Source organism: Chiloscyllium plagiosum, unplaced genomic scaffold (assembly GCF_037043375.1).
Source record: "Chiloscyllium plagiosum isolate Xiang-an unplaced genomic scaffold, Cpla_swu_hap1 HiC_scaffold_43, whole genome shotgun sequence".
Taxonomy (NCBI): Eukaryota; Metazoa; Chordata; class Chondrichthyes; order Orectolobiformes; family Hemiscylliidae; genus Chiloscyllium; species Chiloscyllium plagiosum.
In genome coordinates, this window is record NW_028270181.1 from 4415471 (window position 1) to 4427672 (window position 12202).

At 37.1% G+C, this 12202-nt stretch overlaps 2 protein-coding genes across 10 annotated transcripts in view; one reads left to right on the forward strand and one right to left on the reverse strand.

Moving 5' to 3' along the window:
• The window catches only part of macroh2a2 (macroH2A.2 histone), a 42538-nt gene extending 36284 nt beyond the window's left edge, over positions 1-6254 (forward strand). For 3 of the 4 annotated variants that reach the window (XM_043679187.2, XM_087982457.1, XM_087982458.1), the window contains 3 exons: positions 153-327; positions 3518-3559; positions 5568-6254. In XM_043679187.2, coding sequence (XP_043535122.1) covers positions 153-327; positions 3518-3559; positions 5568-5733 — 383 coding nt within the window. In that variant the 3' untranslated portion in view covers positions 5734-6254. The remainder of the gene's footprint in view (positions 1-152; positions 328-3517; positions 3560-5567) is intronic. The other variant, XM_043679189.2, reaches the window with a different exon arrangement.
• Positions 6255-10120: 3866 nt separating this feature from the next.
• The window catches only part of gbf1 (golgi brefeldin A resistant guanine nucleotide exchange factor 1), a 264652-nt gene continuing 262570 nt past the window's right edge, over positions 10121-12202 (reverse strand). For all 6 annotated transcript variants that reach the window (XM_087982453.1, XM_087982455.1, XM_087982454.1 and 3 more), the window contains one exon: positions 10121-11761. In XM_087982453.1, the coding sequence (XP_087838579.1) occupies positions 11484-11761 (278 nt within the window). In that variant the 3' untranslated portion in view covers positions 10121-11483. The remainder of the gene's footprint in view (positions 11762-12202) is intronic.

Here is a 12202-nt window from a genome sequence, read left to right on the forward strand (position 1 = left end):
GCATATTAAAATCAAAATATGAATCTAGTGACTGGCCTTCCAATTTGCACACTTATGAATTGTTTGTATGCTAATTTTAAAAAAATCTTTCATAGAGGTACAATAATTATCATTTTTAAGAAGTTAATTGTCAAGTTAATCCTCTCTTGTAGCTGTTTTGGGTTTGGCCCCTGGTCTGCCAGCAAAGTTCGTAATTCACTGCAACATCCCACAGTGGGGAGTGGATAAATGTGAAGAGCAACTGGAAAAAACTGTGAAGAATTGCCTGACCTTGGCAGATGAGAAGAAACTTAAATCCATTGCTTTCCCATCCATCGCCAGTAGCAGGTAAAATTTATTTTTGTTAGCATTTGGAAGGTTACTTTATTAAAAATAATGGTTTAAGGATTCCACTTAATATACTGGGTGATTCTGCTTTTAGTTAAAAATAACACACAAATGTGTTGTAGTTGTGCAAATATTTAACTGGTATTTCATTTTGGCGAAACTGCAAGCTAAATTTCTCTGTTCGAAATTGACATCTTTAATAAAAATGTATTGTGGGGTGAAACTTAAGTATTTTTTTAAATGGTCTGATGATTTATTTTAAAGATATGGAAGTAAACATTCTTTACCCAATGACAAGATGTTTATTGTGACACTAACTTAAGATGATTTCAATTAATGTGTTGCTCTACAGTGCATAATAGCTCCTACATTTTGGAATTCCCCAAGCAGGTCCTGCCATACCAAATTTTATAATATCTTTTTCTATATTCATGCTGCATGAAAAAAGTCATATTTTGCATGGCTCTAAATAGTATTTAGAATTGCTAGTAAACATGCTTTCGAAAAAGCCCTTTACACTCGGGAGATATCTACCTTAGTTTCTAGGGCATGCGGAAGATTCAACAAAAATGGCTTCAAGATCGAATCCTTGGACTTTGTGACCAATACAATGTGCGATTATTTGACTTCATTGTTTCCAATTTTTGATCAGCTGGAAATGAATGGGGCATTGGAGGGGAAGAGGAGATCAACACTTGCAGCTGAGCACTCTTGAAGCAAATGATTCCACATGTGACCAAGCTAATTAATACAAGATTATGGTGTCTATCGTGCTACACGGGGTTTTGTTTATTCATGGCATAGCATCATAGAACCAGAGGGTCTCCTCTGTGGGATTGTGTTTGCCAAGTGTTGGGCTCTTGGAGTGAGAAATGAAGCTCAAAGGACAAACAAAAATTAGACTAGCAATAATTCTGTCTTGAACTATGTTTTGAATTTCATATTATTCTCAGTTTGTGCCATTGATGGTTGAGGTTAAAGGCTACAAATACATGTCTGCCAAAATATTGTCAATTGGATTAGTATAGTGGTTCCCTTTTTGTGTTTTGGAAAGTTAACTAACTCAAAGCTTGAATAACAAGGTTTGCCTGAAAAATACTCAGTTTTCTGAATGTATTCCAGCTCACGTGCAGTCAACAAACGAGTCGAGTTTGCTATAGATATGAACTTTGCATTTGTGACTATTTTGAGGGATGGTTGAAATTACTGAGTATAAAGAGGTACAATGATGGGGGAATGATATATTCCTTTTGTAACTGCAGAAGATCCTGGCAATTGGATGAAAGCAGACACTCTTCATATTAGTTGCTATAGGCCAGAGTTGTACTTCCTGGATTGTCAGAAGGGTGATGGCCATGTATTTCATAAAGGTGTTTCATCGCCTAAATTTTAAGATACAAATCGTTAAACTCTCTGCTTTTCCCTGAGGATCCTGTGGCTAACATTGCGGAAATACATCTTCCTTTAAATGTAGTTTTGTCCCATGTCTTGACAAAGGCAGTGTAAACTCATCCTATAGTCTGTCTCATAGAATTGTGGAATCCCTACAGTGTGGAAACAGGCCATTCAGCCCGAAGAGCACCCCACTCACCACCCCATCTCTGTAACCCACGTTTTCCTATGGCTAACCCACTCAACTTGCACATCCCTGAACGCTTTGGGCAATTAAGCCTGGCCAATGCACTGAACTTGCATATCTTTGGACTGTGGAAGGAAACTGGAGTATCTGGCAGAAACCCACCCCAGACATGGGGAAAACACGCAAACTTGATACAGACAGTTGCCTGATGCTGGGATCGAACCCTGGTGCCTCAGTGCCAGGAACCTATGCTAACCAATGAGCCACTCTGCTGCCCAATCTCAAGCCGTGGGAGGAATTAGGGTAGAATTTGGATTTACAGGACACACCTAAATTGGCCCTAAAATGTGGTCATTAATTTTGTCCCACTTAATCTTATTTGTTGAGAGGAGTAAAGAAGGGTCTGCAGCTAGGTCTAGTTGCCTAAAGTCATGCATGTCATTTCTGATATTTGCCTCAACAAATGTTTTATATAGTGCCTTTTAATACAACAAATAGTCTCTGTTTAATAGGAGAATAATATAAAAACTGGCGCAGACCTAAAGGTGAAGACAGTGGAACAAGCATCAATGAGGTGTTAAGCAATGCCTTAATGGTGGAGGAACATCAATTTGGTAAAGGAATTGCAGAACTTGCAGGATTCTGGATGTCTGAAGGAAGTGGGGATTAACTAAGAGTCCAGAGTTTTCAATGATTCGTAGGTTGAAAGAAGTTAAAAGTCGGGGAAAGGTATGAGAACAGACACAAATTTAAACAAAGTTGCCACGTGACCATAGTTTGATTCCTGAAACTATATAAATGACTAGTTGGTTTTTCAGGCAATTAACAACTACTGCCATAAAAAAAGTAGGTAAAGTCACTGTAGTCCTACTGGACCATAAGGCAGCTTCTGTGGTGGTGATTTAACCCAAGGATCACTATGGTGAGAGGAAAGGTTGAGAAGGAGAGTCCTTCATGATAACCTCAGCCGGTGCAGGAATTGAACAAATGCCATTGGCATTATTCTGCACAGCAAATCAGCGTTCAGTCGGCTGAGCTAACTGACCCCACTCCCATAAATAAATATTAAAACTTGTTGTAAACGGTTGTAGACAGAAATTTCTAAAGTAGAGAAGAAAGACTGTTAAGCACAGTCTCCATTTTGAGCTTAAAGTGAAGGATACTTCATTCTTTACTCTGATATTAAATGTCACCGCTTCTCAAAGGTAAACAAGTAAACATTACAGATCCTTTGCAACAAACTTTCTGCACTCTGCTAGTGATCATTAACACATTCCAGTTTTGCTAATTATTTTGCCTAACAAACACAATTGTAACAACTTGGTTTTGGCACTAAGCTTAACCACAAATCTGATCTAGCCCATTGCCCCTCCAGTTGCTGACTAAGTTGAATTGAAGGTATGCCTTTGGAAGAGCACCACTTAACTGTGCCTGAAATGGGGTGGCAGAAGGCTCATGTGGAGCTTGGATCAGTTGGGCCAAAAGGCCTGTTTCTGTTCTGTAATTTTATGCAGATTTCACGGTGGGATCTCTCAATGTAGATCACCCCCCTCCTAAAATTAATAATAAACTCTTTTGTCTTTTGGGGTTGATTTCCATGTCAATGGACAGGACCAGCTCTCGAGCTTCAGGTCGGTCTGCAAACCAATCAAGGTAGGATGTTCAACTGCTTCTACTATGGTGGTCATGCACATATTTAATATTATCCTTGAACCTGAAGATTGTTCATTACTATTGGATAGGTAGGTTGCCAAACTTGGTGCTTTGAGAGACCACCACTATTCATACCCAGTAATTCCTTAATCTTGTTTAAAACTATTTCACTGGTTAACTAGAAACTCTGATCCACCAAATAACTGCTTAATGTTTCCTCAAAGCCTTCATTTTATTAAAAAGACATTAATGGTTGATCAGGGTAAACACTTTGCAATGTTATGAAACATATTAATCTGACAGAATTATGCTGTTGAAAATTCAGGCAAGTCTGACACTATTTGCAGCAGTTCAAATGCTTCTACTTGGCTATGGATTAGAATTGGTCAAATGTGCAGCTAGAGGTGATCCACTGCAACATAGATGTAGGACAGGTGGTAGCTTTTCAAAACCAAAACGCGTACCAACTAAAGATAATATCAATACTTAGTCTTCCCGCTGCCATTTAAATATGAAGGACAAGGATGGTAACCCCTCTTGTTACCTGTCACTTTGTTGTCATGATCTGCAGATTTTTGGACCTGAACATGAATGTTCTAGACAGAGCTCAAAGCAACAATGTGTTCTCATGTCACATTTTATGGCACGGAGTTGGCCTCTAACCTTGATTCTGACAGTCCTTGGATGCATTACATAATGGCCATGAGTCTGCTAAACACTAAAGTAATACTGCACGCTTAACACTGTTCTAGTTGGAAATGGTTAAAGGTATTGGTCCCAGAGAGATTCAGGTGGAGCCTTGAACCAAATACAGAACTGGATTCCCACATGGGCTCTTGCTCATCTCTGAAGATAATTTGAGACAGCCAATATGATAGAAAACCTCCACTGTTAACATTTTCCATGGAGTTTGTGCACTGATGCAGCAGTAGTGCAAGTGGTTTAAATCATGTACTGCTTCTTTGACTGAAGACAAATTGTTCTAAAGAAGTGAACGTCATGGATGAAACTTGACGATGAGCAGTCAGACTGTTGTGTCATGGATAATTTTGCTGTATTATTGGTGCTTATTTCTCCTTTGGTCAATCTGAAGTTGCAATTGACAGGAAGGCACTGAAGAAAACTGCTTTTCTCACTCCGTACAAAAATTGTAACCTGGGTCAGACACTCAGGAGTCCTTTGTGGAAAATCAGAGAAACAAAATAGATACCCTGAATAATAACTAAGACATCAAGAAATTTATATTGTTCTAACTCAAACAACATTGCATTTGGGAACAACATTTTTGTTTGGTAGAACGAAAGGTTTTTCATGCAGCTGGGCATTTGTGGGGGGGGTCCATTAATTTAAACCTTTTAATAAGGTTAGTTACTTGCAAACTCCCCGAGCAAATGTTTTTGTTCACAGAAGCAATTGGGATACTTATTTTTCAGTGAATTGATAGCAAAATGCTCTTGTCCCTTGCATTTTATATTATTTTAGAGAACTTTGACACTGTCTCCTGATGACAATCCAAAACTGATACCACTTCCTTATTTAAAGATGCAGTGATCTCGAATACAAATTGCATGAGTAAAAAATTTATAACTGACCAAAATTCTTTTAAAATTCTCAAAAGTTCTCATCAGTCTTTGCCTAATCAGTACAGCAAAACTCTTAATTTTAAAAGTCCATAAATCTTCATTATGGTTCATGATAATACTGCCAAGTATTCGTAGTCTGACATGAATCCATGTTGTGTGCACTCAATATTATGTTTTCTAGAATGGGATGTCTCTAATTAATGTTGTAACTGGCCTATCCATTTAACAGTCTAGTGTTACCAATTTCAAATTGATAAATCAATAAGTAGGCTGTTATGTACAATCCTGGAGTTGTCAATCTGCAAAGCATTACACAGTTTTGCCTTTTGAGTCTTTGATACACATTCAGCATGTCTATTGCTGTAGTAATGTTGAAATGAAGTGTAATAAATGAAGTAATAGTTCATTTGCTTTCTTACCTTCAGAAATTGTTTCCCAAAGCATATCGCAGCACAGCTCATCCTCAAGGCCATCTCCAATTATTTTGTTAACACAACGTCATCATCGCTGAAGAACATATTTTTTGTCTTATTCGACAGTGAAAGCATTGGTATCTATGTGCAGGAAATGGCAAGACTTGACACAAAGTAATGTGTTTTTAATTTTTTTTTAAAATGGAAAGCTGGGGATTTTAACAGCTTTTTGTCTGATAATACAGATTTGTGTGCGCGTGTGTGGGTGTGTATGTTTAACAAGTAAATGAGAAGGTGCAAATTATGAGCTGTTATCAAGAACATATTCTGAAATTTGAAGTCTGAACTTTGATTACATTTTTTTATAGAACTCCTCCCAAGCAGGCAAAAGTTTGAAATTTACTTCAGTGGAGGGGGGGGGGGGAGATCAGAAAACAACCTTGATACTGTGCATCTTTTTCTTTTTTTTGATGATTTTACAGATACTTAAAACTTTTCAAAAAAGGTTTGTGGAAGACTGTTTTATGATTCCATGTATGTGTTTTTTAAGTTTCCTTTTTGTTAAGCTAGTGCATTGGTTTTACATTCCAGTGTGTAAAGGAACAAATGAAGCAGCAGGTTGGCTGCATTGTCTCTCTGTATCTGTTTGCTGTAGTTTGATAGTGTGGCTTTTTAAAAAAAAATAAAAATGAAAAAAGATTTGTATTGGGGTTCTGATATTAGATAGGAAGGTAGTCTATTATAAGGAAATATGTAGCAAATCTGACATGACATTAAGTACTTTTTTTGAAGTGGAAAATGGCACTTAAGCTGCACATAACTGCAGCTGATTTGTCCTTATGGATAAGTGTTATGCAGGATGCATCTATTTAACATTGTTTAGTGTAATCTTAATTTGACATTATGCTAAAGTGTGTTGACTTTCTCTTTTTAAAAAAAATTTAACTGTGCACTTGTGGTTTTTCTTAGTACAATTCTTGACTGTTACAGATTTTTTTAAAAAGACAATAGCACAAGATTTGAAGTTTTTTTTTGTCATTTCTAGTGAAGCAAACATTTCAGCCACATAGTTCAAAATTTAAGATTGGCACATTACAACAGCATTTTGTATTTGTGGGGACCAGACATTTTTACTATCAGAAAATGCAGGTAAAATGAACTGACATTTCCAGCATTGTAAAGAAAGCACCTTAACTACATCATAGTATGTACGATAAAAATAAATCTACTCTGGGAATATATGAGAGGAGTACAAGATTAGGCTTGGTGTTAAAGTATGCTAAAAGAATGAAGAAATGTTCAAATAGAAGTTTGGTTGTAAAGAATTTAACTTGCTGAAAAAAGATGTATTTCACTGTAACATTTTATCTAGGGTTCAATTCCCAAGTATACTAATTCAAGGGGAAAACCAACATTTAACATTACCACTCTGCTGTCCTGCAATATTTAAACGTTCAGCACCTTTACAGTTTAGATATCACCAGATAGTCATTGCGAACTACTTCCCCAGGTGGCAGCTGTATTAATGAGGTAATGTTGTCAGAACATGAATCAATAAATGTAGCTTAATGGCACACCCAATCTCAAACATGTTAGGTAATATTGGAATACAGTTTCTGACAATATCTCTAATCATTCTTGAGGTAGAGAACATGTGTAAAAGTAGAATGAGACTTTTTAAAGCCTACGTACACAACTAATATTCAGCAGGTTAAAAATCACCCTTTCCCATCAATTTGCTACTTCAGAATTTGTAGCAGTAAACAAACCAAAAATGGAAAAACTCAGATCTAGCAGCATCTGTGGAAAGAGAAACTTTTTTTTTTTGAGTCTTTTTTTTTAATATAACACTTTGAACTGGAGGAGGCTGGAAAAGAGTGGGTTTTATGTTGTTGAGAGGGCAGGAGAAGCAATTGCTTTGTGATATCAAGACATGGCTGAAGCCATTGACTACTTACAAGGTTTGTGCCCCAGACAATATTTCAGCAACAGTGCTGAAGACCTGTTTCAAAAGAGCCAAACAATTGGCAACTAACTGGCATTGGAAAAATTGCCCAAGTATGTCCTGTGTACACAAATCAAGACAGATCTAACCAAGCAGCCTGCCTTTCCCTCAGTCTACGCTCAATCAGTAAAGTAAAATAAATGCTATAAAGCATCACTTGCTGAGCAATAATTTGCTCTCTGACAGTGTTGGGGTTCTGCCAAAGCTGCTGAACTCCAGGACTGAGGTACGTGTAACTGCCCTTGACACTTAGGCTGCATTTGACCTGTATGGCATGAAAAAGCCCAAACAAAACTAAAGTCACTGGAAATAGGAGAAAAACCTAGCACAAAAGAGAACACTTGGGATTGCTGAAGATCAGTCATCTCTGCCCCAAGACATCATTGCATAACTCCTCAGTGTTGTAGGTTGCTTCATTAATGACCTTTCTTCCATTGTAAAGCCAGCAGTGGAGATGTTGAGACTTGTCAGATATTGAAGCCCATGACTATGTAAATCTATCTGAATAATATTCTAACTTGGACTGACTGGCAGCAAGTAACATATGCACTGCACAAGTGCCCAGCAATGAACATCTCCAACAAGAGAATCTAACCATCATCCCACGATATTCAATGGTATCACCATTACTGAATTCCCCCATTAACAACATCTTAGGGATTACAATTGACTGGAAACTGAACTGGACCAGCTATTCAACTACTGGGGCTACAATATCTGCCTACAGCAAGTAACGTCTGATTGTCTGAAAGCCTATCCACCAGGAATATGATGGGATCCTCCCCACTTATCTAGATGGGTGCAGCTTCAGTAACAGAAAATGCTTGACACCATCCAGATCGCTTGATTGGCATCACATCCTCATTCACTCCTTCCATTTTCTTCACACAGTAGCAGCAGTGTACCATTTACAAAATGCATCGCAGAATTTCATCAAGGCTCTTTCGACAGCATCTTCCAAACCTGTTACCTTGACCATCTAAAAGGACGAGGGCAACAAATATATTGGAAGACCACCACCTGCAATTTCCTCTCCAAGCCACTCACCATCCTGGGAAATATATCACCGTCTGCGCTGTTGTTGGTTCACAATCTTGGAATTCTTACACACAATGTTATTAGGGAGGATCTATCAACTGGACTGTGGTGGTTCAAGGCAATTCATTACCACTATCTTGAGAGTAACATTCACATCGCTAAAAAAAATTGCCTTACAAACTTCTTTATTAATCATGTTGTCAGCCATGTCATTCCCTAAGAAATGGTCAATCACATGAAATGCACTGCACACCAATGTCTTGACTCCATTCCAGGTCTCAACAACCAATTGAAATAGGATTGCCAATGTCCGGCTCTGTATGCTGCCTTTCTTGATGAATGTCTCCTCCAATCATTTTTTATACAACTGTGTCTTGGTTAGAGACACATGCAATGGTTGAACAAGGCAGGTTAGATCAAAGGGATCATGGAGTCATAGCGATGTACAGCACAGAAACAGACCCTTTAGTCCAACCCGTCCTAACCTAATCTAGTCCCATTTGCCAGCATTTGACCCATATCCCTATAAACACTTCCTATTAGAGTTCCACTGAAGTATCACACTTTTGTGACCTAACCTCAGCATCATCATCAAGATGTGGCTGAAGCCTGGGACATAAGGTTTTCTTCTTTACATAATCCGTGTCAAAGTCCAAACTTGTATTTTTGAAGTACCTTCACCTGTCTATGCTATCATGATTGTGAATTTGAGAATTGTTTTTTCTGTCAAATATCTATTAGCTTAAGCTTTGTCCAATTGAACATAAACAGCATGTTGATGAATCTGGTCTTTTAATGGCCAGTCATCTGCATTAAACGGTTTCCTCTCAAAACATTTTGCACCATGAGTTGGCATATCAAAACTTAAGGGTCTCATCTGTGGTCCAGTACAGACAAATCTGTATCCATTCTTTTGTCAATGTTTAATCAGATGTTATTAAATCTTGGTCTTCAGTCACAGTACAAAACTGTTCCTCTAATACACCTTGTATATCATTCAATGTTGGCTTTGAAATCCGTAATACCTCATTTTCTTGCTTATTTCGAGATTAGTCCGAGAGTTAATTCTGACAATTTTCACTGACATAATTTAGGAACTTCATCTTCTAACAATAACGATGTGGTAGACCTGCATCTTAATCTGTGATGTCCTAATATCTTAAAATCTCCCATTATCTTAAATAATTGAACAGGAGTTACAGAATTCATCTACTTTACAATCTCATTAGCTAAGTTTGAACTTGTGTAGGTGTTGTTTTTATTAGTACTATTTTGTCATTTGAAGTTTAGGAATACAATGTGTATCAGTGATGTGATAAATTTTGTGTATTACCAAGCATAGCTGAACAGCTACCTTCAAATGAGGTTTGCACCAGTGAGTTTGGAATTTTTGTCCAAAAGATGAAGATAAGACTTTTACACAAATCGATATTCAGTATTGAAGTTTCAATGTTTCATTTGTCAGAGGTCACAACTCTGAGCCAAGCATTTACTAGTTAAATCAAACAACAAATCAAATAAATTTCCTTTATATTTGATATTTATTACTCTGTAAAAAGTACATTCAAATTTTAACCATTCTTTATTTATATACATTACCTTTATTATGTTTGTTCTTAACCAACCTTACAATACAGTGGAACAGATCATGAAAGTTTGCAGATACATAGAAGATCCTGCTGACATTTTCTAGACATTACCATTAAATTAAAATCAGACTGAAATGTACAAAATCTGGAACAAAGTAATATAACTACTTTTAAATATAGATTGTTGGTCTCAAATTACACAAGCTTTGGCCTTTCATGCCTAGAGTAAACAATGGTAGGTCATTTATGGCTAATCTTGGCTATCAGCATGGCAAAAGGTCTGGGGACAAGAATATAAAGCGGGACTCAACATACCCACTAGGATTTTATTAGTTTCATTGACTTTAAATATTATAAGTGGTACAAGTTAATCTTTACTGCAAAGTTCTGTTTACGTTGTTAATGTTTTAAAATTCTGAACCAGATCACATTTATTGAGAGTTAGAGTGCAGTGTAGAAAGTGTTGACTTTATAAATAAAGCTAGAACATTCAGTACAGGCCAAATGATTAATAATAGTGCTAATTGAAAGTTGGGAGAGGTGGTGAGACAAAAATGTAGACCATGCCTTGGAAAAGGAAGCAAGCTTCATTCCATGGTGCTAAGATGATCACTGAGTTTCACAAGTAGAAATAGTTTAGTAAAATAATTGTCCTCGCCACAGATTTCCATGAAAACTACCTTGTATTTTATTATAACTAAATTTTCTCTGCATTACCATTCTTTTATGTGGTACAACCTGACAGACTCCTGTTGTACAATTTAATTGGTTAACAGATCAGCCAAAGTGACAGAAGGGGCTGCAACAAAAAAGTCTTTTGAATTACATTTTAAAATATTGTGCTGCACTCAAAAAAGTATAATTAACAATGTTTAATGTCCATATTCTGATTTATAAGTTAAGTCAATGCTGTGATTGTGTGGGTTGGGTTGGCAGGGAAAGGTGGGGGAGAAAATCATAGCCAAGACAAATAATTTTTGTTTAGTAATTTGGTAACTGCTAACTGAAGCAGAATGAAAAAAATTGCAGTGTACTACAGATGTTCTCCAACATCCCATCTTTTAAGATGTTTAAGAATAATGTCGTTCCTACAGCTGAAGTTGGAAAGAGCAGCTGCAATGCTGTTGATAAAAATCACTAGCTGGGTGTGTGGTTTTTGATTTCAAACAGAGGTGAACTGTAACAAAAAAATGGACAGAAAGAATTCGGTTATGAGAGTGCACTGACAAAACTGGGTAAGCAAAAAGCACAGACTATTCTCTGAAGCAAGTGTAAAAGAACTGATTCTTGCCCAGTCTAGTTTACCTCAGATGCAGTGGTGGTGGTAGCTGGTAAGGGGGTGGACAACAGTGGGACAGGAGATGTAGCTTCTATTAAAGCTGGATTAAGTATAATAGGCAAAGGCATGGATGGAACACCAACTTGCAGTGAAGAAGTAAGAGGCTGCAGAATTAATGGAGATTGGGGTAGTGACTGATTACTCTCTGGCCCAACATTCATCTTCACTGGTGTAGAGATTGGAGTTGTTAATGGCGTAAGGCTGGGAGTTCCTCCAACACGTATATTTTCAGTTTCTGAGACACAAATTAAATAAATCAAAATTAGACAGCAAATTTTAGAGATTCTCAAAAGGAACAAAGTCTTCAACTAAGAGTGATGAAAGTAATTCTTTAAAAATTGGTTTTCATGAGAATATTTTTGAAACTTACTACCCCTTAAAAAAAAGGAACATTTGCTTGTGGCACTCTTATGACACAATCCCTACTGCTGGATTTGAAGACCCCATACTCTTTATACTCAAGAGATTCACTTGATACCTGTTGACTAAACCTAATATGATTCTTTTTTATTCTTGACTAGAACGTCAATATAATTATTTCCTAATCTTACCAGCCGTACCTTTTGCTCTAACAGGAACATAATGTCTCTGAACTCTTGTTATCACACTTTTGAAGGTCTCACATTTGTCAGTCATCCCTTTACCTGCAAACAGTCTACTCGAGTCAACTTTTGAA